The following is a 26,082-nucleotide window of genomic DNA, read 5'->3' on the forward strand; positions in this document are numbered from 1 at the left end:
ATTTCCAATCTTAGGTATATACCTAAGAGAAATGAATGATTTTGTTCACATGAAAAGTCTAGAATAAGCACATCTATAGTAACAGAAAGTAGATTAGGGGCTCCTGGCTGGCTTAGTCAGTAGAGCATGTGACTCTTGATCTTGGGGTCGTGAGTTTGAGTCCCAAGTTGGGTGTAGAGATTACTTAAAAAAATAAAATCTTAAAAACAAAAAAAAAGTAGATTAGTAGTTGTAGGAGATGGGGGGAGGAAAGAGAAGTGACTGCTAATGGTTATGAGGTTTCCTTTTGGGGTGGTAAGTATATTCTGGAATTAGTAGTGGTAAGTACTGTACAAGTGTATGACAATAGAAAGTCCATTGAATTGCATAATTTAAAAGGGTGAGTTAATGGTACCTGAGTTATATCTCTGGGTGGGGAAGTGAGAGGAGGAGGGAGAAGGCCAGGGAGAGGGAAAGGGAGAGGGAGAGAGAGAGACAGAGAGAGAGGAATAGTTACTTTTCACTTGGTCATTATGGCTTAGGAGGTTGGAAATCATTTGGTCAGCCTCATGCAGTGTCAACCACACACTCATAGCTTACCTCAGTTCCTGTTTCTCTCCAGTCCCAAGCCCGACTTCCCCCTGGCCACACTTTGCAGTCCTTATAGGTTTTAGTAGAGCCTTGTACTTTCATTTGCCCCCATGATAGGGAAGCAATTTCAGGGGAGGACATAAGGAACTTAACTGAACTCTGAAATTAAAAGAAAAATATGTCAAATAAGTTATGAAGGTTGAAAACAACTCCAAAACACAGGAGCTAGTCTACATACAAAAATGTATTCTAAAATATAATACTATATACAAAATACAGGAAACCCTGGTCCGCTGTGAGTTAACTTTGTCATTTATGTGGTTGTCACTTCTTCTCTAGAGGTCTAAAAAGTAAAATGTTATTCTTGGGATCCTGAATCATTTAACCATGGAAACTAGATACTACATTACTAAGACTCTGGGTGGAATTCTCGATATTTTTTGAGAGATAAAATTAAAAGATTTACTTCAGCATGATGGAGTAAGGAGGTTGACACATCGTCTCCCCAAAAAGTAAGTATAAAGCTGTACAAGTCTTTCAAACTAGTAACTTGGCACTCTAGAAATAATAATAAAGGCATACTACAAGCTGCAAAGTGCTAATTTATGAAAGCCACTGTATTTCAGAGATCAATAACATGGCTTGCTGTTCCTGCCTGGGATTACTGTCATGTCCCCACATCAGTTCTGTTGGCACAGAGGTTCACCTTGGTTGAGGCAGAACATGAAAACCAACAACAGACTTGCTGCTTTGGCCAGAGGAGGCTTGATTGATTTAGAGCATTAGAAGTTAAACTGGTGAGCTCAGCGGCAAGCAAGCAAACATGGATGGCAGGTGGCTCTGCTTCCTTGCTACTGTGAGTGTTTGGGGCAAGCAATGGATTTGCAGAGTAGGCAGGGATTTAACAGGAATTTCTCAGAGCTCACATAGCTATAGGGGGCTTGATGAGCTCTCCACATATCTGGAGTGGACCAATTGCTGTGAGTATGTGTATCAAAGACACAAACTGAGTAGGCCTAAATCATGCAAACATTCTGGGCCAGTGGAACCAACAGCACATGCAAAATAAAGAAGCAAGAAAGCACAAGAGCACTTAGAACAAAGTAAAAGCCAGGCGAGACATGAAAACAACATGAACATTGAAGGTACTCCCCAGTGCACACACTGACCCACCAGTAGAGTGAAATTCTTACTGGCTTGAGTTGTTTGAACACAGTCTTTCTTTGACTGAATACTAAGCTATGTAGGAAGCCGAACTTAAAAATAAAAACTGGAAAAGAAATTAAGGAGCACCTGGCTGGTTCAATTGGAAGAGCATGCGATTCTTGATCTTGAGATCATGAGTTCGAGCCCCACATTGGGTGCAGAGATTACTAAAAAAATAAATAAACTTAAAAAAAATGAATAGGGGAGTCTGGGTGGTTCAGTCGGTTAAGTGTCTGACTCTTGGTTTCCCCTCAGGTCATGTTCTCACAGTTCATGAGCTCAAGCCCCCCATCAGGCTCTGCACTGGCAGCATGGAGTCTGCTTGGGATCCTCTCTCTCTTTCTCTCTCTCTCTCTCAAAATAAATATACTAAAAAAATAAAATAAATGAATAAAAATTAAAAACAGATTTCAGTGGACACACATTGCATGAGAGACCGAATTTACAGATTTAGTCTAAGCAAGTGACTAAGCACAAAGAACAATAATGGGCAGGGGGAACATCAGAACCTAGGCTTCCAACAATGTATTCTAAAATATTCAGTTTTGGAGCATCTGGGTGGCTCAGTCTGTTGGGCGTCTGACTTGGGTCAGGTCATGATCTCGCGGCTCGTGAGTTCAAGCCCTGCATTGGGCTCTGTGCCTATGGCTCAGAGCCTGGGGCCTGCTTCAGATTCTGTGTCCCTCTCTCGCTCTGCCCCTCCCCCATTCATGCTCTGTCTTTCAGGAATAAATAAGCATTAAAAAAAAATTAAAAATATTAAGTAACTTTTGAAAATTGGTATAAGGGAAGTATAATGAATTGCTAGGAGTATTGAAAAAGACTTCTGTGTTAGTTGGCTAGAACTTCCATAACAAAATACCACAAACTGAGTGGCTTAAAAAACAGAAATTTATTTTCTCAGTCTGGAGGCTGGAAGTCCAAGATCAAGGTGCCAACAGGGTTGATTTCTGGTGACACCTCTCTCCTGGCTTGCAGATGGATTTCTCCTTACTTTGTCTTCACATGGCCTTTTCTTTGTGCATTAGAACTCTTGGTGTCTTTCTTGATCTTTTTGGGGGGGGTGTGTGGTAGGGTTCAAATTCCTAATTCAATCTTTTTACTAGTTATAATTCCATTCAGATTTTCTACTGTTTTTTGAGTTTCAGTAGTTTGTATTGTTCTATTCATTTCACTTAGATTATCTAATTTGCTGGCAAACAGTTATTTATAATATTCCTTTATAATCCTTTTTAAAAATTACTGTAGTTATGTCCCCTTGTTCATTTCAGTTACTTGACTTTTCTGTTTTCATCTTTGCCAGTCTAGCTAAAGACTTGTCAATTTTGTAGTTATTTTCAAAGAATCAATTTTTGGATTTGTTGCTTTTCTCTATTTTTCTATTCTCTCTTTCATGAAGATCTATGCTAATCTTTATCATTTCCTTCCTCCTATTTATTTTGTGTTTAGTTTGCTGTTTTCCAGTTTTATAAAGATGGAAACTTAGATTATTGATTTGAAATAATCTTTAAAAAATTTTTTTAATGTTTATTTTTTTGAGAGAGAGCGTGAGCAGGGGAGGGGGGAGGGGGAGAGAGAGAGAGACAGACAGACAGACAGACAGACAGACACAGAATCTGAAGTAGGTTCCAGGCTCTGAGCTGTCAGCACAGAGCCCAACGCAAAACTCGAATGCAAGAACCTAGAGATCATGACCTGAGCTGAAGTCGATTATGACCTGACTCATAACCCACTGAGCCACCCAGGAGCTTCTGAAATCATCTTCTTAAATATAGGCATTTACATATAGCGTATTTCTCTTTACGTAGTGTTTTAGGTGTATCCCCTAAGTTTTGGGGTTTTTTTGTTTTCATTTTTATTTATCTCAAAGTATTTTCTAATTTTATGATTTCTTCTTTGAACAATTGGTTATTTGGGTGTGTGTCACTTAACATCCATATACAAATTAATTTTCCAAATTTTCTTCTGTTTTTTATTCTGGCTAAATTGCATGTTTGGAGAACATGTTTGGCATAATTTCACCATGCTTAAATTTGTTGAGACTTCTTTTTTATGCCCTAGCACATGGTTTATCTTGGAGAATTTTCCATGTGTACTTGAGAAAAATGTGTATTCAGCTATTGTTATGCAGTATCCATAGATGTTTGTTAACTCTAGTTATTTTGTTGTGTTTTTCAAGTAAATTTCTTTGTTTACAGTCTGCTCAGTTGTCCTAGATGACCATTACTGAAAGTGGAGAATTGGGGCACCTGGGTGGCTCAGTGGGTTAAGTGTCCAACTTTGGCTCAGGTTATGATCTTGCAGTTCGTGAGTTCGAGCCCCATGCTGGGGTCTGTGCTGACAGCTTGGAGCCTGGAGCCTGTTTCAAATTGTATTTCCCTCTCTCTTTTCCCCTCCACCATTCATGTTCTATCTCTCTCTCAAAAATAAACTTAAATAATAATAATAATAAAAAGAAAGTAGAGTATTGAAGTTTCCAAGTAGTATTGTTGAATTCCTCTATTTCTCCTTCCAATTCTGTCAGTTTTTGCATCTTGTGTATTAGGGCTCTTGATGTATTGATTCCTTGTGGTTTTGATAAACCTCTAGCTTTAGGAATGAAGCACTGACCTTTGTATATCTTGCTGTAGGAATGAAGCATTGACCTAGGCTAATGCATTCAGTACATTCTACTTTCACTTTCTATACTGGGCACACTGGCTCATGGTTGAATGTGAGAGCTGAGATGGACCAATCAGTGTCAGTTTGGGGACTTTTTTGGGGAGCTTCTGAGATATTGAGGCTGGGATGTATAGAATATAGAAAAGTACCTTGAAACTGCTAGTACTATGAGGGAAATCGGTCTGAAAATTCAACCCATGAATAGGAAGACTAAACAGAGAGAAATACTGAGAAACAGACTTACCACCTGATTAGACCATACCTCAAGCATGACCTACCACTGGTCTTTTCAGTTATGTAAGGTAATAAATTTCCTTTATGTTTAAGCCTGTTTGTCTTTTACTTGCAAATTAAAGTATTTTGACACAATTTATTTTAATGATTCACCAGATATCCGAATATCATCTTAAGAGTACTAAAGAAATACTTTTGCAACCTAGTTCTGCTTGGTATTTAGAAAATTGGTGTGCATGACATATACAATTTTACTGAATGAAAAATATACGATAGCTACTGTATTCATGCTTAGATGTCATCTAGGAGTGTGATATTAAAGCAGGAATTTTACCCAATAATATCTATTTCCTTTGTCATAATCAAGTGATAAAGATCCCATTTGTTCATTCATCCAGACATTCATTCATTTATTTTCCTCCACATGTAAAGGTAAGGGAATGTGTTTCAAACTCTTTGTCTAAACCACAGCAACAAATACATTTTATGTCATAATACACGCCGGCAAACATACATATTTCACAAATATTTCTTGCAATATGCTTATACTTATCCTTACTATAGATGATACACTATTTTCTGTTCTATTTTTTTAGCACTGTTCTATTTTTATTCTTTTTCATTTTTAATGTAATTCTGGTCTTGATCCACCACATTGATTTTAAAACTATGGGTCATGACCCAGTGTTTAAAAAATATTGCTATAGGCTAGGGCTATATTCAAAATAAATAATGAGGGCAGCATGTGCACTGGCTACATCAAGATGGGAGTGGACTTTTTATTTAAGGTCAATTAAGTAATGACCTTATCAAAATTTTTGTCTCTTTCTGCAAAACTGTTGTTAAAGATGTGTTCTAGGTCAGATTTTTCTTAAAATGGGGTCTTCAGATCCCCAGGTCTAGAGATACATAGATGTATCTGAAAGTTCTACCAATATGTTTTAATTTCAATTTGTGTTTAAGCAGTATTACTTAAAAAACGTATTTTACTATACATTAAATAAAAACTTTTCTTTTGCTATGATAAGTCACAACTATAAACGTTTTCCTAAAGTAAGACTTTCTTTTTTGTTTTTTATTTTTTCATTGTGGCAAAATATACATAAAATAAAATTTACCCCTTTAACCATTTTTTTTTCTTAAGTGGGCTTCATAAGCCCAGCATGGAGTCCAACCTGATGCCTGAACTCACACCCTGAGATCATGACCTGAGCTGAGATCAAGAGTCAGCTGAGAGAGGTGCCGGTAGCTCAGTAGGTTGAGCTTCCAGCTCTTTATTTTGGCTCAGGCCATGAGCTTGTGGTTCGTGGGATCTAGCCCTGTGTCCATCTCTGGACTCTCATCGTGGAACCTGCTTGGGATTCTCTCTCCCTCTCTCTATGCCCCTCCCCCACAAACGCTCTTCTCCCCACCTCCCACCCCCATAAATAAACTTTAAAAAATTTTGAAAAGGGGAGCCTGAGTGGCTCAGTTGGTTGAACATCTTGGTTTCAACCCAGGTCATGATCTCATGGTTGGTGAATTTGAGCCCCGCATCAGGCTCCACACTGATGGTATGGAGCCTGCTTGGGATTCTCTCTCTCTCCCCCTCTCCCCGGCCCCTCTCCCCCATTTGCATGCTCTCTTTCTTTCAAAATAAATAAACTTAAAAAAAATCTTTAAATTAAAAAAGATAAAAAAAAGAGTCAGCTGAGATCAGGTCAGATGTTCAATGGGCTGAGCTACCCAGGCACCCCCCTTTTCAATAATTTTTAAGAGTATACTTCAGTGGCATGAAGTATAGTCACACTGTTGTGTTGACTTTAATTTTTCACAGCAGTATTTCCTAAAATGTAATTTTCAAGAGTATTTGAGAAATTTCAAAAAAACATTTTTCCCTTTAAAAAGAGTTTGTGTATTATTCAGGATTAGGAGTCAGTATTGTAGGTTACACATTGAACTTACAATCTAGATTTATTTTTCCTCCCTTGACAAAAATGAATATTTTTCTTTAGATAATGAGAATGATGTAGAGCATTGTGCTTTTTTTCCCCTAGAAACACAGAAATTCAATAATTGTAAGCATTTTCTGTTCCCAATATAATTATTTGCCTGTACTGTTTATCTTTACCTTCCTTTCATCATAAATTGTCCTATTTTACTTTGTATTATACTTTGTTTATTATTATTTTATTATATTATATTTATTATAATAAATATAATATAATATATATTATAATATATATAATATATATATATTTATTATATTATTATTTTATTATATTATACTTTGTTTCAAATTCTTTTTAAAAAGGTACTATGTAAGTTTTAAATGCACGCTGAAAATTCTGGCTCAAAGTAGTAGACTATATAAATTATGGCTGAATTCAATCTAAATTTTAGAAATTCCTTTGTTCAATAATAGCAACTAATGTTTTAAAAATAGTTATAATGAATGTGCCAGGGATTGCGCTAGTCAATTTACTGTGAATACCTAGTAAAATCCTACCATTTAAGTACATTTATTACCCCCACTTCACAGAGGTTCAAAGAAATGAAGAATCTTCTGTAATGTCCTGAAGCAGTTCTGTTAGGACCCAAGTCTGGCTGACTTCCAAAGTTCAGGCTCCTAACCATAACGCACCGTTACATTCCAAGCTGCACATTCTACTTTGCAAGATTGATAGTTTTCTGAGATTCTTTGTGGGAGAATGATCACTGCTGCCCCCAATGAAACTGAACCTTGTCTTCTAACAAAGTTTTTGCTCTTGCACCAAGTCGCTATCCTGTCCGTTTTCTTAGTGGAGTCCTAGCCCACCAACTGACCCTGGTCCCCTATAAGATCTTTGTGCCTCAAGAGTCCCTTCCCCTCACACCCTGGCAACCACAGCAGGGCCCTGTCCCCTCACACCTTGGTCAGCCTGAAGAGCCTGGTCCCTTCAAGACCCTGATCTCCTTGCAGGGCCCCAATTCCTCAGCTAGGTGATCCCCGCAGAGCCTCATTCCCTCAGGTCCTCGTCCCTCAGGTCCTCGTCCCCCAGAGCCCTCAGACCCTGTTTTTCAGTATAGCTACGATACTTGTGCCCCAGCAGACAGCAATACCCTTCAGCAAAGCTTCGCAGGCACTTCTTACAAAGGTCTCACCCCAATCCCTAATTAAGAGCACTTCTCAGCCTTTCCCCTTTCCAACCTTCTCCCAGAACCGTGCTTTTCGATTCTCCTCTTTTTCTGCTTCTTATTCACTCTCCTAAACTTCCCCCACCATCTGATGGCCGGGTTTTAGATCCCGGAGCTCCCACAAAACTCACCCAACGTCGCCTCTCCACGAGAGTTGCGATCCCACACCGCTCCGCGCTTTACCTCTCACCTTGGTTGGTTCAGGCCCTCTCGGCTAAGAGCTCCCCCCACTCGCCCCGCCCCGAAAAAGCCTTTCAGCCAGTCGTCGCCAGAAGCCCCGCCCCCTCCAAGACTATTGGCCACCACTCCTAAAAAGTCCCGCCTCTTCAAGCTTCCAGTCCTCCTCCCTGCCCCGCTTCCCTTGTTTTCATTCCCCCTGTCACACGAGGCTGTGGCAAACCCAAAGTGGGAGGGGCGAGGAAGAGGGAGGGAAGGGGGCGGAAAGAGGGCGGAAAGTGAAAGGCACAGAGCGCCTCTCTTTCCCTCGTCTGGTTGGGTTCTCGACTGCTCCGAGCAGCCGTTGTATTGTGGGATCGCGGCGCCGTGCCTGAGACGCTCGGATCCGCAGGAGAGCCTACTCACTAGCGCCTCCTGTTGTCTGCAAAGCTGCCCTGCCATTCCTCGGCACCTAACTCCCTCCACCCCCCCCATCGCCTCCTCCTCCATCCTCCAGTTCAAAATGGCGGCGGCGGCAGCAGCGGCGGCCGCGATGGCTCCTCCGGGCTGCCCGGGTTCGTGCCCCAACTTCGCCGTAGTCTGCTCCTTCTTGGAGCGCTACGGGCCGCTGCTCGACCTGCCTGAGTTGCCGTTCCCTGAGCTGGAGCGGGTGCTGCAGGCGCCGCCGCCGGACGTCGGCAGTGGAGAAGGTAAGCAAGGGGCCCGAACGCCCGGCGGGAAGCGGCCCTGGCACGCTCCTTCTCTCCGCTGTTCACGGATATCCCGGGCCTCCGCGGCTCTGTCCTTCCCCTGGGGCGCAGCTCCGCCCGGCCTGGCCTCTCCGCCCAGCCCCCAGGGTCTTGAGCAGTGGGGAGGCGGGGCAGAGACCCCCTAGGGCCACCGGGCCTGGCGCCGAGCGGAGGTGGGGGCGTCGCGGGCTAGATGTGGGCTGGGGGCGTGGAGGGGTCATTGTGCTGATCGGCGGCCCCTGGGACTGCTCCCCGGCGGCAGGGGCCGGTCCTCCACCCCTTCTCCCCCTGGGTGGCGGGGGAAGGGGAGCGCAGGTTCCGGCCAGCTTTGCGCTTTTCTCCTCCTCCCTTGCCTTGCTCCTTCCCCTCCTCCCACCATCCACCCGACCATCTCGGGGGAGGCTGGGCTCATCTTCTCGGGGCGCCCCTTTCTCTCCCTCCACCTGGGTGGGCGGGGGCCAGCGGACACTTCAGCTCTCCCTCCCTCTAGTGGGAACTCCCCCGAGAGAGTCGGCTCGCGTCTCTCTTCCTTTCCCCTCGAGGGCCAGTTTAACCCCCAAAACTCCTTCCTCAGAGTAGGGAGGTTTGCTCCTCCCCCATGGGAGAGGGTCTCCTCCATTCTCGCTTTGGGGGTCGAAGTCGGCAGCATCTCTCCACTTTGGAGGTTAGAGGGTTAATTTTTCCTCCCCCATAGTTTTCCTCCTCCTTCTCCCCACCTCCCCCCAAATAATAGAAAAGCATCTCCCCACTTTTCTAATCCCTTCCCCCTTCATCTTGGCAGCGGGGCTTAGGGGAAGAAGTCGCCCTCCCATTTGCAGGGTGGGGTGGGGTGGTTAGTATGTAGGCTGGAGGAGGGGCTCAGACGAAGGGGGAAACAGTTGAAGAAGGTGCTTGTTGCTCATGTTTCTCTCTCTGGTGCTGCTGGTCTATTATTGGTGTTCGCAAGTGGTGCTCCTTCCACATAAGGCCACCGCGCGGGTGCAGGGCGCATGCTCTGCCCGGCCCCATTGAAACTTCCTGCTGCTGCTGCTGGTTGTTTCGCTGGAGCATCTCAGCTCTGTGCCTGCTGCCTCCGGCCCTTACACTGAGCGCGTACACTCACCCCTTATTTATTTCTGATCCATGGCTCTCCTTCCTTGGCGTATTTCTTCCCTCAGAGAAGGTTTTTTTGTTTTGTTTTGTTTTCTCTCTGTATGCTAAGCATTGCCTTTATCTGGGAACAGCCCTTGGCTGGAAAAGAGACGTTTTCCAGACCTTTTTTTTGGTCCGTATTAGGTGGCTAAAGTGGACGGGGTATTGTATAAGACAGATAGCTGTTTCCTTTCTAAGAAAGCAAGGTTGCTCTTCAATTCTCCATGGAAATGAAGAAGTTTCTGCTAACAATCTTATTTACATTGCCAGGAAGGGTCCGAGTGTGAAGTTTTTCAAAATATTAGCTGTAGAGAAAATGATGTTATGACTACCAAAGACTCAAATTAATACAGCGTTTATGGTACAGGCACATATCCCTTCTTACCTGCCCAAATTTACCCTTAAACTCTGGCATATAAAAAGGTAGTTTTTTTTATGTAGTATGGAATAAGAGTGTGATAAGTTACATTGTATAAAGACTTCCTGCAGAATTTCTTTAGAAGTTAAGCTCCCCAATATAGGTATTTTATTATGAAATTGTAGTTATATTCAGGTTTTAGAGAAGTAGTCACTGAAATAGAATGCCTTAGTTGCTTTTAGGATACTGTTGGAAATGATAGTAATGTATGTATCTGGGAGAAATTTGGGAATTTGGGGAAAGAATTGCTGGCAGATTGTTTTTGGAATTTTCTTGGACCAAGATGAAAGGCAGGCATAGACCTGTGATGGCATTGCATTCTGGGTGGCATACAAGTTTGCTTGCCTTCCATTCCTTTTAAGTATTTTGGCCACTGCATTTGGCTTGTTAGTTATAGAAGAAAAAATATCAGGGTCAGTTTACTACTTCATCTTACCTTTCTATCTAGAATTGAACAATGGGCCATGTACTAAATGAAAAATGAGAAATATTCTGGGCTGAGAAATTGTACCAGTGGGCTCAGCCACTTCATTACCATTGGTATAGTTAAATCTATAATAATAGATCTTGTCATAATGTTACCTAAGAATAATTATTAATTAATGTTATACAGTTCAAGATGCTTGGCAAATGAAAAGTCTTATAGGTGAAATGCCATTACTGTGCAGGGAAAAGATTTTCAGGCCTTTGATGATGGTTAACCTACTTGTAACAGTTGGATAAAACAACACTGGCCAAACTAACAAGATTTGAACTGAGTCTTTTTATGAAGGAGTTGTGGTATACTAGAAAAAGTTAAAAGACATGGGTTTTCGCACTGAACAGTAATATATAAGTTGTAGGGCAAATTACTTAATTTTGATGGACCTCGTCTCTTCAGTAAATAGAGATAATTTTCTCAGGATTAAATGAAATATTTCAAAAATCCTTTCATAAACTAAGCACTTGAAGTATTCTTGTATTACAAATTTTATTAAAGATGTTTATGAGAGAGAAGATCTACAAGTGTATTTTGAATTAAAATGTTAAATTCTAGTACGTTGTGAGAATAGGGGTGTGAGCTATTATACTCTTGGGGGAAAGTCTTTGTTATAATCAAATGAGTTTTGCTGTGTGTAAAATTTAACTATTTTTAAAAGACCATTCTTAATGTTACATAAAGAATCCTAGTTTATAAAATTCTTTGTTTTTTCTAGTGTGCTTATCCTTTAAAAGGTGCTTTTGAAAGTATATTCTTTTGAGTTGCCAGTTTAAGACTTTTCACCTCATCATTTTTTGTGATAGGTATAGCAACGTGATGACATCCTTTGGAGGAGTTTGTAGTTCTCTATATTGTCCTTGTTTAAGCACTTTTTGGTCTTTTCCCGAAAAATTTGTTCCTAAGTTTTTATTTGACATTGTGGCTTTAGTTTAGAAAGCTTCCTTTATCCTCCAGAGAGTTAATGATTAAATTTGGTTTAAGTTGGAATGATATAATAATAAGTAGCATTTATTGAGCATTTACTATGTGCAGACATCATCTCATTCCTCACAACTATTCTCTGAGGTTGGTACTATTACTCCTGTTGGGCAGGCATAGAACTAAGGTTCAGGAGTTTGATTCCACTGCCCAGTGCCCAAGATTATATAGTTATTGGTAGAATCTGATTTCTAACCTAGGTCTGAGTCCAAAGCCAGAAAATTACAGAATACCTTGCCATAGGGCCATATTTCCCAGGTTGCACTAAAATACTCCAGGGTATTGCCACCAATTTATAGAGGCACCATGTGGTAGTTTAAATTTTCAAGGAAGATGCAGCAGTATTTGACATCTGTTGGTTGCCAGGTAAACTACTACTTGACATAACTCCTGATTTGAACATTAGATTATGCTATATTCCTTTGGGTGATGTATCTTTGTAAAGTTGGGTTTTGGGGGGTTGCTGTGACAAAATGTAACTGCATGAAAATCAGTGAGGAATAGGATATCAGGATAGCAGTGTCCGATTTGATTCCAAGGTTTAACAAGTTGTTCATTGCCCAACCATAATATGCATTGTGTAAGTAAGTGTGATTATTTTGGAATGAAGTAAAAAAAAAAAATTTCAGCTAAAGTAGATTAGTTTTTCAAATTGCTGCTAACAACTTGGTAAGTGGAACTGTTAGTATTTCTTGGTTTAGTGTTGCTGTGAAAAAAATTAGTGAAATACTGAGGGTGTCATGAACCTAGAGAGCTTGGGAACCTGTGCTCTAGAGACTTTCATTGAGTTTGGGGGCTAGGAAGGAGTACTATATCCATTTTGACTTTATTTTGCAGGAAGAAAACCAAGGAGCACAGATTGATTTCATGTGTATATAGCCAACCATTGGTGCTCTTCAGACTATTCTGTTAAAAGTTCAGGGACGCCTGGGTGTCTCAGTCGGTTAAGCATCCAACCTCAGCTCAGGTCATGATCTCATGGTTCATGGGTTTGAGCACCGCATCAGGCTCTGTGCTGACAGCTCAGTGCCTGGAGCCTGTTTCGGATCTGTGTCTCCCACTCTCTCTGTCCCTCCCCTGCTTGCACTCTGTGTCTCCTCTCAAAAATAAATAAACTTAAAAAAAAAAAGAAGTCCACTTGTAGGTTGAAACTTGTGGGGAGAAAAATTTAGATTTCTCGTTGATGTTAGTTAGAATAGGAAAAGGGTGTACTAACTGAAGGGATGTGTGTGTGTGTGTTTAAATGTTTATTTTATTTTTGAGAGAGAGAGCACGTGTGCATGCAAGCAGGGCAGGGTCAGGAAGAGGGAGACGGAGAATTGGAAGCAGGTTCCAGGCTCCTGGCTGTCAGCCCAGAGCCCATCGTGAGGCTCAAACTTATGAACCATGAGATCATCACCTGAGCCAATGTCAGAGGCTTAATTGACTGAGCCATCCAGGTACTGTGTGTGTGTGTGTGTGTGTGTGTGTGTGTGTGTGTGTGTGTTTAATATTTATTTTAGGGAGAGTGCAAGTGGGGGAGGGGCAGACAGAGGGGGACAGAGGATCCAAAGCCGGCTCTGCGCTGACAGGCTGACAGTGAGCCTGATATGGGGCGTGAACTCATGAACTGTGAGATAATGACCTGAGCTGAAGTTGGATGCTCAACCGTCTGAGCCACCCAGGTGCCCCACCCCATATGTGTTTATAAAGTTTATTTATTTATTTTTGAGAGACTGGGAGAGAGTGCAAGTGGGGTAGTGGCAGAGAGAGAGGGAGAGAGAGAATCCCAAGCAGACTGCGCTGTGTGTTAGCCCAGTGTGGGGCTCGGACTCAACGAAATGTGAGATCATGACCTGAGCTGAAGTCATTGCTTAACCAACTGAGCCACCCAGGTGCCCTTTTTTTTTTTTTTTAATTTATTTTTTTAAGTAATCTCTATACTCAACTTGGGCCCTGAACTCATAACTGCAAGACCAAGCATTGCATGCTCCACCAACCAACTCAGTCAGCCAGGTATCCCTGAAGGTGTTGTTTTATCCCCATACACTCACAATCTACTTTTGCCCTCCTAATTCTGTGCTCTATATGGACATTCCCTAGCTTCCTCCTGACTGAAAGTGGATTATCAGGAGGTATGGATACAAGTAAAAGTGGACATTGACTTTGTGGGATTACCAACACTCAAGGCTCCCAAGTGTCTTTCCTCTCCTTCAGAGGACATTCTTTTTGAAGAGGGAAATGTACTTTTTCATTCTTTAAAGATAGTTTTTGTATATGTATTGGTTGAAAAGTTATATATATCTAATATCAGTCTATTAAAGTATATGTGGGTAATGTGTTATGATTCCCATAGTTCTGTGGTTGAACTGAGTTATTTGTATGGTATTAAGTAAGTTGGATCCTTTGTTTTTGGTTTGATTTTTTTCGAGATTTTTATAAGAGCCATTTTATTTTATTTTTAATGCTTATTTTTGAGAGGGGGGAGGGGCAGAGAGAGAGAGAGAGAGAGGGAGAAAGAAGATTTAAAGTGGGCTCTGTCTGCACTGACAGCAGAGAGCCCCATGCAGGGCTCGAACTCATAAACCGTGAGCTCATGACCTGAGCCGAAGTCAGATGCTTAACTGACTGACCCACCCAGGCGCCCGACTAGGGCAGTTTTAGATTCAGTTTGGTTTTTTTTGCATTTTTAAATGATTCTTCATACAGCTTTTACAGTCAAATGTTAAGTACAAAAGAATATACCTTTTATATACAACTGGATTGTGACTGTAACTCCTACTAGTGCTAATTGAATTGTGTGACAGTTGTTTTTAGATGAACTATACAAAGTAGAAATATGACTTTACCATAACTGGAGCCACCATCTATTGCTTTAAGCAAAAGATCTCATCAGATGCACGTGCCACAAGTTGCATGGGTCAGCAGTAGTAGACCATTGGTGGTAGCATCGCTGGAATCGGAACCTGTTTGGGTTGAAAATGGCTCTGGTTTGGCTCTTCCACTTTTGAATAAAGAAATGTTCTTTAGACATTTATTAGAAGGAAAGAGAGAAGTATATTCTCCATCATTTTTGGTATGTCACAGAGTTGAGGTATCCAAAAGTTGTGGAGGTTCTTGGCTTGTCCCAGTACTGGAGATGATAGGGACAGAGGATTTTTCTGGCTAAGTTGGGCTTGTTGTACAGACTGACTTGCTTGTTTTTTAATTGCTGAGAAATTTCTTTTGAAATTTATCTGTGTTTTAAAATCTCTGTTTGAAAGGTAAGCATTTAGCTATTAATATATGTATTGAGTATCTGCTATATGCTAAGTATAGTAAACATGGTGTGGATTATTTTTAAAAAAACACTAATTAAACATGGGCTTTCTGTTAAGGATTTTCTAATCTAGTAAGAAGTAGCTCAGTTGAGTTGGACTTACAATTACCATTCAAAGGCTAAATTTTTTCTCTGAGTTTTTAGCAAGTGGAGTAATAGTCTATGAATACTAGTCTATAAATTAATAGACTAAAAATATCTCTATGACAATTTTATGCAGTGTGGAAAAGTAAGAACAACTCAGACCCAAAGTACGTTTTAACCTGAGCCATATATTCAGTAAGGGAGATATTTATGTGTGTTCCTGATTTAAGAAAATTTTCTTTGTCTCTCTTTTAAAATATTATGCCTTGGTACTTTTTGTTTTGTTTTTCTGTATGGTGGATCACATTATAAAGGGTATCAGGGTGTTTTCTATTTTTTGTGTGTGTGTTAGAGTTTTTACAGTAACAAATATTGCTTGAGAGAGTAATCTGGGGCTTCATTTTAAAAAGGATTTGTTCTTTCAACAAATGTTAATTGATTACCTACTATGTACCAGGCACATTTATATCCTGGGGATACATTAATGAAAAAGATAAGATCCTTGTTTTTATGGAGGTTACAGTTTACCAGCAAAAATAGACAGTGAAACAATAGGTTTTTTTTTAATATTCTTTTTAAGTTTATTTATTTTGAGAGAGAGTCACTCACACGTGATTGGGGGAGGGGCAGAGAGAGAGGGAGAGAAATTTCATGAACTGTGAGATCATGACCTGAACCAAAATCCAGAGTCAGAGGCTTAACTGAGTGAGCCACCCAGGCACCCCAATAAGTTGGGTTTTTTAAAAAATATATGGACAAGTAATATGCGCACTTGGTAATGATGTATGTTTTAGTGAAGTTTGTTTTATAATTTGTTTAGCTCTGTGTCTGTACTATGCCTTTTTGCCTATATTTGTACATGTTTATCTTAATCATTTTCTAAGTAATAGGATTATAGATTTTTATTTTTTCTTTTCTTTTCACATTCCATATAATGATTATGTACTTCTTTGGTAATAACAAAAACATTATTTAAAAGTAGTCTTTTATCAAGAAGTGAAATGGGTGAAGGTGGTCAAAATTGGTCAACTTCCAATTATAAAATACATAAGTCATGGGGATGTAATGCAGAGTATGTTGACTATATGTAATAATACTGTATGGTATATTGGAGAGTTGCTAAGAGAGTAGATCACAAAATTTCTCATCAGAAGAAAAAAATTTGAAACTGTGTGCATTGATGAGTCTTAACTAGGTTTGTTGCAATGATCATTTTGCAGTATATACAAATATTGAATCACATTGTATACCTGAAACTAATATAATGTTATATGTAAATCATATCTTTTTAAAAAAGTTTTTAAAAAGTCTTCTGCATGAGTTGAGTATTCCCCATCTTCCTTTGTCTGCTCACTGTACTCCTACCAATCATTAATCACCAGGTGATCTGTGAAATTTTTCCTGCTTTCTCTCTCTCTCAAATTAAATTAACCACTTCCACCTCCTCACCCCATGTGAACTCTTTTGTAGATTTTATAGAGCAATACCTATAAAACTTCTGTGCACTTACAGCCTTGCCTACAAGACTGCAAGCTCCTTGAGGGCAGGAATAAATATTTATGAAATGAATAATTATTTCCCAACTCATTATAGGACCATGTTCTGTTCTAAAACTTTTTTAGAATTAACTCTTATATAACTCTTATATAAACATTTGCCAACATATGAGAATGAGATTCTTTCCATTCCTAGTCGGAAGTAATTGACATCTTGGTTAGCACTAGCACTCAAAGTAACCAGATTTCATGTCTTGTTCCATTAGATGTAATATCGTATTTAAAATGAATGCATGGGGGTGCCTGGGTGGCTCAGTTGGTTAAGTGTACAACTCTTTACTTCAGCTGAGGTCATGATCTCACAGTTTGGTTCGTGAGTTTGAGCCCTACATTGGGCTCTGGACTGACAGTGCAGAGTCTGGTTGGGATTCTCTCCCCCCGCCCCCTTTCTCTGTCCCTCCCCCACTCATGCTCTCTGAGTCTCTCTCCCATAATAAATAAATAAACTTTAAAAAAATCTAAATATATGGGGTCCCTGGGTGGTTCAGTAGGTTAAGCATCCGAGTTCGGCTCAGGTCATGATCTTGCGGTCCTTGAGTTTGAGACCCTTGTCGGGCTCTATGCTGATAACTCAGCCTCAGGCCTGCTTCAGATTCTGTGTCTTCTCTCTCTGCCCCTCTCCCGTTCATGCTCTGTCTCTGCCTCAAAAATAAATAAACATTAAAAAAATAAAAAATTAAAATACCTAAATATATTTAAAAAAATAAAATGAATGCATGTAATTAGTTAAAACCTAGTTAAAACCTAGTCACCCTAGTCTGTGATAGTCTAATGCAAGGTGAGCAAAGTATAGCTTGTAGGCCAAATCTGGCCCATTGTCTGTTTTGTAAATAAAGCTTTATGGGTGCACATCCATGCTTATTCGTTTACATAATTGTGGCTGCTTTCACACTAAAGTGGCAGAGGCAAGTGATTGTGGCAAAGAACATAAAGCTTGCACAAACTAAAGTGTTACCTGGCCCTTCACAGAATAAAAAAGAAATTTGTTGATCCCTATTCTAGTGAAGAAAGAAAGATGATTGTGGGTTTGAGTTTTCTCATTATTTATCTAATTTTACACACAACTCTTTAAGTGTTATTCTTTTTAGGTTAGGTGAGTATTTTAAATCTTTTCTGTTAACAGAGTGATGATATTACATTGAACTAATTTTTTCCAAGGATAGCCATGGCTTCCTCTGTCTAATTGTCATATGGCAAGGCTGGGATGGGGGCCAAGTGACATAGTAATTGGCAGTAATGGTAAGAGTTGTAATATTGCTGTTAGAATGGCCTCAAAGTCTCATCCAGGTGGACTGGTTTAAGATCTCATTTGGAGGCAGCATCCCCAGGCCTTGGTGAGGATAAGGTTGGGAAAATGGTGATGCCATCTACTTAGATGAAAAAGGATGTATTTATTGAAGGTAGAACTTAAAAATATTTACTTGAGTTATTCAGGGGACAGAGGGTTGAGGAGAACATACTAAAGAATTACCCTACTTAGTAGTGGGTGGAATTACATGCTTGAGCATCAGTCAGTTTCACAGGGAAAGTGCAGAATGTTGGTTTATAAAGCTTTAGCGCTTAGAATGCTGGATATGTCCGGGAATTTATTCTGATACTTCTCCTGGTCCTTTTGTCCTGAGCATCCTCACAGTTGACTACAAATAAGTATAATTGCTATTTCCTCAGTGTCTACACGTTAAAAATCTTTCAAGGAAAAAGAGTGAGTTATTCCATATTGTAGCTTGCTTTTGGTGTTTGGAGTTTTGAAGTATAGCAAGATCGTAACACACTGGAGAACTTTGCCTAATAAGAAATACAGTGGAGTTTAATTTATATTCCCGTTAAAATCCTGTCAAGCTTTACTTTATTAGAATCATGGAGAAGCCATCTCCAGTACTGCTAACTTGGTCCAGCATCTGAACACAGACATTCCATAACATTCCTCATTTTAGAGATTTTTTTTGTCCTTTAAATTTTGACTCTGATCTACTGTTTTGTCCTTGTCTTTTTACTTTCATGGCCTTATCATTTTATAGTCCTCTATCTTGTATGCTTATCTGGTTTGATTCATCATGATAACTGTGTCTCATCCTTTTTCTTTAATTTTCCCATATTTTTGACCTCCCTTTCCAACCTAAATTATCTTCTCCATCTTTTATAAAACAAAAATAAATTATAAAAATGCAAAAATGAGGGGCTTTGGAGTGTACATGCTCTACCACAATTCTCTAGGTTAAATAAATGCCTTTATTAATAATTTTACAGTTATTAGAGCTTACTGGTGAGCCAGGCTCTATAGTGAAGTGTTCTACCAAGATTATTTAATTCTCACAACCACTCTGTTGTACAGTTGGTATTTACTCTTTACGGGTAACGTAACTGAGTATTAGAGAGGTAAAGTAACTTGCCTGAAGTCACACATTATTAAAATGGAGGAACGTTTGATACAAAGGTAGTTCATATTGTTGTAGGAATTTAAAACTGAGTAAATCTGGCTTCAGAGCCCTAGTTCTTTACCATTATACTGTCTGTACCCTCAGGTACAATCTTAGTTAGAATTGTAATGTGATCTTCAGTACCATGGTCTTGGTCTGAACACTGAGTAGTGATTTGAATAGTTAGGCTTCTGAGTCATAGCGTGCTTTTCTACTCATTTATGCTTTTTTACTTTTAAAAGTACCAATTTTATTAGTATAAGCCTTATTATAAAAGATACAGTGTTCTAATGGGATACTGAAATATATTAAAAGAAATACAAATTCCTAGGTACAGTTGAATGCCTCAAACACAAACACCTGTTTGTCTTGCGGAGGACAACTCTAGTCTTTCTCTGATTTGGAAATTATTCTCTTCTTGAATCTTTTTGAATCAACACTCCATCTCCTATAGCTGTAACGTTTTGTGCAGTGTGTCATCAAAAGACTCCAGGGTTCGTTCTCCTACTGTTATGACTTCCATTTACCCTAATTAAAGAAGCGTTCTTATTTTTTTCCTTTTAGCTCAGTGGTTTTCAACCTTTATTATAATCAGGTGATTTAATTAACTATTTCTGGCTGCACATTAGAATCATCTGGGGAATCCTTTTGAAAAATACTGATGCCCAGGCCTTAACCACACTCCAATAAATTCAGGGTCCTTGGGGCTTGGGGCCTGGCTTCAGTGATTCTGATGTGTAGCTAGGAATGTCTGTTTTCATTTATTTAGCCTGATACTTTTCTTCAAATTCTGTCTTTTAGTCTGGTTTGTCTGGTATTAGTAGAGCCACTTGGGCTGTCTTCTGGTTACTGCTTTGCGTGATGTATCTTCTTCATCCTTTTTTTCTTTTTTTCTGAAGTTTCTAAGAACTTCTCTCTCTCTCTCTCTTTTTTTTAATGTTTATTTTTTGAGAGAGAAAAACAATGCAAGCCCGGGAGGGGCAGAGAGAGGGAGACAGAATCCAAAGCACGCTCCAGGCTCTGAGCTGTCAGCACAGAGCCCAGTGTGGGCTCGAACCCATAAACCGTGAGATATGACCTGAGCCTAAGACAGATGCTTAATGGACTGAGCCACCCAGGAGCTCCCCTTTTAAAAAATTTTTCTTTTTGTTTTCTTTTGTTTCCTTATTTTTAAGGGCGGGGGTGAGGGGCAGAGAGAGAATAAGACAGAGGATCTGAAGCATGCTTTCTGCGCTGAGAGCAGAGAGCTCAGTGCTAGGCTCAAACTCATGAACCATGAGATCATGACCTGAGCTGAAATCGGATGCTTACAACTGACTGAGCCACCAGCCGCCCCTCATTTTCATCCTTTTAACCTCTTGGGTCTTTGATTCCAAAATGTGTGTCTTGTAGACAGCATATGTTTGTGTCATGTTTGCATGATCATGTTTGTGTGAATCTAGTCATGCAAACAATTATATAGAAGTTTAACTGTTGTAATAGAGGAGGTACTTTGGGAATATAAATGAGCGAGTACCTACCTTTGCCCAGCAGCTATCATAGCATCACTGTAGTCATTGCGGAAATTTAAATGGTTGAATAGGAGATGGATAAGCATTCCAGATAGAGAAGAGCATAAGAAAAGCCATAGAATTCTGAAATAATGTGGGTACAGGAAGTTGCAACTTAATTTCAGGCCTTAGGTTTCTAAAAGATTTGTGGTTCACGAACTTCAGACCATGTGAAAAAATTGGATTTGGACACTGAATTATAAATGCCTTAGCAATATTTTTCTTTATTTAAAGGAAAAAACACATTAAATAAAGGCAACCTGTCACTGACTGACTAAATTCTGTAAAGAGTTCATTTTGCCCTATATACTTTGTATCATAGAAATTAGCATATAGGAGATGCTTAAATGTTAGTTCGAATAAATGTTCCATATTTCAAATTAGTAATAATGGGTGTTTTAGTTGTTCTTTTCATCTTTTGCTTACTAGAGATTTGTCAGGGTGTAACTATTTCCTTTTGGGGATTTCTTGTAAAGATAGATACTACTGAATCCCCCTCCATACACTATTCCTTCCTTCCTTTTCTTTCCTTTCCTTTCTCTTTTCTTCCTTTCCTCCCTTCCTCTGTTGTTTCCTCCCAGACCCTCTTCATCTTGGTTTATAATAGTACCTTAGAATCCTAAAGTGGCAAATCTTTGTATAATCTCTCAGTTTTTTTCTTGGATTACATGGTTGTACCATGTCTTTACTGCATGCCAGAACATATGTGTTAATCTCTATCTTCTTACTACTTTTTATAGGAAACTTAGAGTATAGTTTTAAGATCCAGTTTTTCTTTTCTCTTTCCCAAGATAGCTCAGGGAAAAGTCATTATTACTTTTCTGCTGTTGACCTTTTCAAATTAAGGGGCGCCTGGTGGCAGGCTCAGTTGGTTAAGCATCCGACTTTGGCTCAGGTCATGATCTTGCGGTCCACGAGTTCAAGCCCCTCATCGGGCTCTGTGCTGAGCTCAGAGCCTGGAGCTGCTTGGAATTCTGTGTCTCCCTCTTTCTCTGCCCTACCCTTGCTCACACTCTGCCTCTCTCTTTCAAAAATAAACAAACACTAAAAAAAATTAAAGGGGCACCTGGGTGGCTCTGTCGGTTAAGCATCCAACTTCACCTCAGGTCATGATCTTGTGATTCGTGAGTTCGAGCCCCACGATGGCCTCTGCGCTGACAGCTCAGAGCCTGGAGCCTGCTTTGGATTCTGTGTCTCCCTCTCTCTCTGTTACTCCCCTGCTCGCATTCTGTCTGTCTCTCTCCCTCTCAAAAATAAACATTAAAGAAAAAGATTTTTTTAAATCCCCAGCCCCATTTTTCTGAATTGTTTCATGTCTTCACCAGGGGTGACCTGAAATTCTTATTTCTAAAACTAAAATTTTTTGACTTGTTGGAAAGGCATTGGGCAGCTTGAGGGGTGGAGAATTCAGCTACAGGTTGTTATTATATTGTTGGTGAGATATGAACTCACCAACAATTATATTGTTGGTGAGATATGGCTGTGGGGAGTGAGAAGAAACAGTAGAGAAGTTCCCAGGTTTCTGGTGTAGAGAGTAGGTAGTTAATAGTTCCACTTATTGAAGAAATAAATAGCCGAAAAGCTGCAGGGTTTATGGGGGGAAAGTGTGATTCCCTATTTAAAAAAAATTCAGAGGCACCTGGGTGGCTCAGTCAGTTAAGCATCTGATTCTTGGTTTCAGCTCAGGTCATGATCTTATGGTTCATGGAATTGAGCCCCACATCGAGCTCTGGGCTGACAGTGTGGAGTTTCCTTGGGATTCTCTCTCTTTACCCCTTCCCCACTCTCTCTCTCTCTCTCTCACTCTCTCCCTCCCTCCCTCCCTCCCTCCCTCCCTGTCACTCTCAGAATGAATGGATAAACTTTAAAAAAAAAATAAAAAATCAGAATTCTAATAACATGAGCACTATTTGAAAAACTAGCCATGTTTCTCTTATAGCTTACTAAAAGCTTATTCTGAATAAACAGATTATGGCAGTCTATCTTATTTTACGGCTCTTTTTGGTTTTTGTGAATTATTTAAGTTGCTGTGCATGTATATGCTATACATAGGTTAAATATACATCTTAACATTTTGTCAGGATGGTTTTTTAGAGTGTGTTGTTTATGACTTAAGATAATTAAATTAGCTTTATTAAACTATCTTGGCATTGGTGTCCAGTTTATTCTCTTATAAGTAAAGCTTTCTATAACTGAGTAACTGTCATTTGCATTTATTAAAAAAAAAACAAAAAAACACTTGTTGTAATTGTAGAGATTGCTGTGTTCTGCCAGATAAAGGTTTGATAGTTGTTGGACATCTTTTCTGTTCCCCCTTACCCACAAAGAAAGAAATGGAACCTTCTATAAACTGAAATCGCACTCTAAATAGAGAAAAAGAAATGTCAGTGTGGATTGAATCTATTCTATAGATGAAAAATACATAAGTTAATGTGTGTTGTTTGTGTGGGTTGATAGTTGATGAGTAATTCATTAATCTTGAAAGATCTTCTAGCAGAAATGTTTGAGTTGAATTCTGTTTTCAGAGTGACTCTTTCTCCACTTACACATGCTATTAGACACCAAGTGGTAACTCAGACTTAATGTTTCTTGAGTTACAATTAAATTCTCATCTTATGCCGTTTAATTAGTGAGGGATATTTCCACCGTCTTAAAAGACAAAATGTTACCACTTAAAGAAATTACATATACTTCTTACGCTAGAATCATCAATAATATAAACAGTTTGTATCTACAAGGAAGTTAATACTGGGAGATTTTCTCCATTTCCTCTAAGGTTGATACTAGAGCATAGTAAGTTGCTTATACTACGTATTGTCAAGCAATGTAAGAATCTTTACAGGCTCCCTCCCTGACCCTCTGAGTCCCACACCCAACCTGCCATATTTTAATTACCTGGGATTTAGTTCCATATTGTCAATCATTTATTTTTATGCTTCTCTGCAATTATTATTATTTTTCATTTTAGAGAGAGGGGGAGAGGGGAGGAGGAAGAGGGAGAGAGAAAGTCTTAAGCAAGATCCATGCCTGCCTCACACTTCACTACTAAGATGCAGGGCTCCATCCGCCACCCTCGGATCATGACCTGAGGTAAAATCAAGAGTTGGTCGCTCAACCCACTGAGCCACCCAGGCACCCCTCTCAGCAATTATTTAAACTAAGCTATATGTTTTAGTAAGTTTATTTGTTCATCACTTTTTTTGGTTCCCACATTTTTCTTTTTTGATTCATTCTTTTGCTATAGTACATTCTTATTCCAACAGGATTTCTACGAGTGAACTTTGAGTTCTTGCATGGCCGAAAATATACTTATTTAGCCCTCTGTTCTGACTACTCATTTAAAGTACAGTATTCCAGAGCACCTGGGTGGCTCAGTCAGTTAAGCATCTGACTTTGGCTCAAGTCATATGATTTCAGGATTGATGAGTTTGAGCCTTGCATTGGGTTCTCTGCTGTCAGTGCAGAGCCCACTTTGGATCCTCCGTCTGCCCCCCCTTCTGCCCCTCCCCCACTTGTGTGTGTGTGCTCTGTTGCTCTCCCTCTCAAAAAGATATATATATGTAAAAAAACACGGTATTCCAGTGTTCAAATAATCCCTCCCCTGCAAACTTTGACAATACTGCTCTTTTTTCTTCTAGCACCCACTGTTGCTAGTGAGAAATCTGTCATTCTGACTCTTTTTCCTTTGCAAGTGAGCTTCTTTTCCTTCCTGAAAGATTTTTATAATTTTATTTTAAATCCCTGGAGTCTGACATTTTCTAGGATGTGTCTTTCTCTTTCAGTTGCTTTGATTTTGCGTTTACTTTTTAAGACATTCAAATTACAGATTTATTTGAAGCCTTCTGTGTATTACTCCTGTTCTAGTTCTCTTTCTTCCATTCCCTAAGCAACCACTGTCCTGAAATTTAGAGTTTATTATTCTCATGAACACTTTTATACAAAGAGTATATTTACATATCCATGAACTACATAGTATGGATTTACATGCTTTGAAACTTTACATGTGAGCAGTAGAATACTGTACTCATTCTTCTGCAACTTCCTTTTTTCCCTCTCTCAACACTGTTTTTGAATATATCCATGTTGATTTATATTGTTTTTATTTACTTTAACTGTTGTATAGTATTCTATTACATAAAAGTGCTGTGTGCGTGTTTTTTTTTTTTTAATTGGTGGATGTTATGTTTACCTTATGCTGTTAAGAGTCATGCTGTAATAAACATTCCGGGCTGCCTGGGTGGTTCAGTCGGTTAAGCATCCGACTTCGGCTCAGGTCATGATCTCACGGTCCGTGAGTTTGAGCCCCGCATTGGGCTCTGTGCCGACAGCTCGGAGCCTGGAGCCTGTTTCAGATTCTGTGTCTCCCTCTCTCTCTGACCCTCCCCCATTCATGCTCTGTCTCTCTCTGTCTCAAAAGTAAATAAATGTTAAAAAAAAAAATTAAAAAAAAAAACATTCCAGTGGCTTTGCCTAAAGTTGGAATTGCTGGGGCGAGGGTATATAAATCTTTATTTGAGCTATAGTATAGCCTGATTATTTTCCAAAGTGGCTTTATTAATTTACATACCTCCATCAGTGCATGAGGGTTCCCCTTCATCCAGATATTCAGTACTTGGTATTGTCACAGTTTTATGTTTTTGATAATGTGATTGTGAATTTGTTTCTTATTGTTGCCATGATAAAGTTGAGGATTTTTCATATTTTTTGGCCATTCAGTTTTTGCTTTTGTGAATTGCCTTTTTATACTCTTTCCCCTGTTTTCTTTGTGATTGTCTGTTTTTATTGATTTGCCACAATTCTTATTATATTTCAGATGTCAATCCTTTGTCATTTTTATTTGCAATGTGAACATCTCAATACTACTTATTTCTTATACTATTTTTATACTTTCTCTTATTAAACTAAACTTCAAAATTTCAGCGTGGTATCATTGTCAATCCTTTTTTAGTGTTTATACTTTTATATTTTGTTTAAGAAACCTTTCTCATTATGATTCTGAGGCCATAAGATACTCATCTGTATTTCCTTCTAAAAATTTTCAAATTGTAATTTTTTTTTATAACTTTTAAATGTTTATTTAATATTGAGAGACAGAGCATGAACATGGGAGGGGCAGAGAGAGGGGGGAGACACAATCTGAAGCAGGCTCCAGGCTCTGAGCTATTAGCACAGAGCCCGATGTGGGGCTCAAACTCACAAACCACGAGATCGTGACCTGAGCCAAAGTCAGATGCTTAACTGAATGAGCCACCCAGTTGCCCCTCAAATTGTAATCTTAATTAAACCTCTTAGAAGTTACTTTTGTGTAATATGTGAGGGTTTTTTCCCCTCTCACTAATTTTTTTAATTTTATTTTTTATTAAAATTTTTTTTTTAAGTTTATTTTTGAGAGCACGTGCACGCACGTACACACGAGTGGGGGAGGAGCAGAGGGAGA

At 39.5% G+C, this 26,082-nt stretch overlaps 2 protein-coding genes across 6 annotated transcripts in view; one reads left to right on the forward strand and one right to left on the reverse strand.

The window, feature by feature from the left end:
* Positions 1-8,690, reverse strand: part of AAMDC (adipogenesis associated Mth938 domain containing) — a 31,431-nt gene extending 22,741 nt beyond the window's left edge. Inside the window, exons 1-2 of one of the 5 annotated variants that reach the window (XM_042904478.1) lie at positions 8,625-8,690; positions 580-729 (exon numbers count right to left, since the gene is read on the reverse strand). In XM_042904478.1, coding sequence (XP_042760412.1) covers positions 580-711 — 132 coding nt within the window. In that variant the 5' untranslated portion in view covers positions 712-729; positions 8,625-8,690. Of the gene's footprint in view, positions 1-579; positions 730-7,159; positions 7,230-7,840; positions 7,906-7,958; positions 8,250-8,624 lie in introns of those variants that run through there. The other 4 variants (XM_042904475.1, XM_042904477.1, XM_042904476.1 and 1 more) reach the window with 4 other exon arrangements.
* RSF1 (remodeling and spacing factor 1) overlaps positions 8,335-26,082 on the forward strand; it is a 158,400-nt gene continuing 140,652 nt past the window's right edge. The window contains exon 1 of the mRNA XM_042904468.1: positions 8,335-8,693. Within this exon, the coding sequence (XP_042760402.1) occupies positions 8,507-8,693 (187 nt within the window). The 5' untranslated portion in view covers positions 8,335-8,506. The remainder of the gene's footprint in view (positions 8,694-26,082) is intronic.

This window comes from Panthera leo, chromosome D1 (genome assembly GCF_018350215.1).
Source record: "Panthera leo isolate Ple1 chromosome D1, P.leo_Ple1_pat1.1, whole genome shotgun sequence".
Lineage (NCBI taxonomy): Eukaryota > Metazoa > Chordata > Mammalia > Carnivora > Felidae > Panthera > Panthera leo.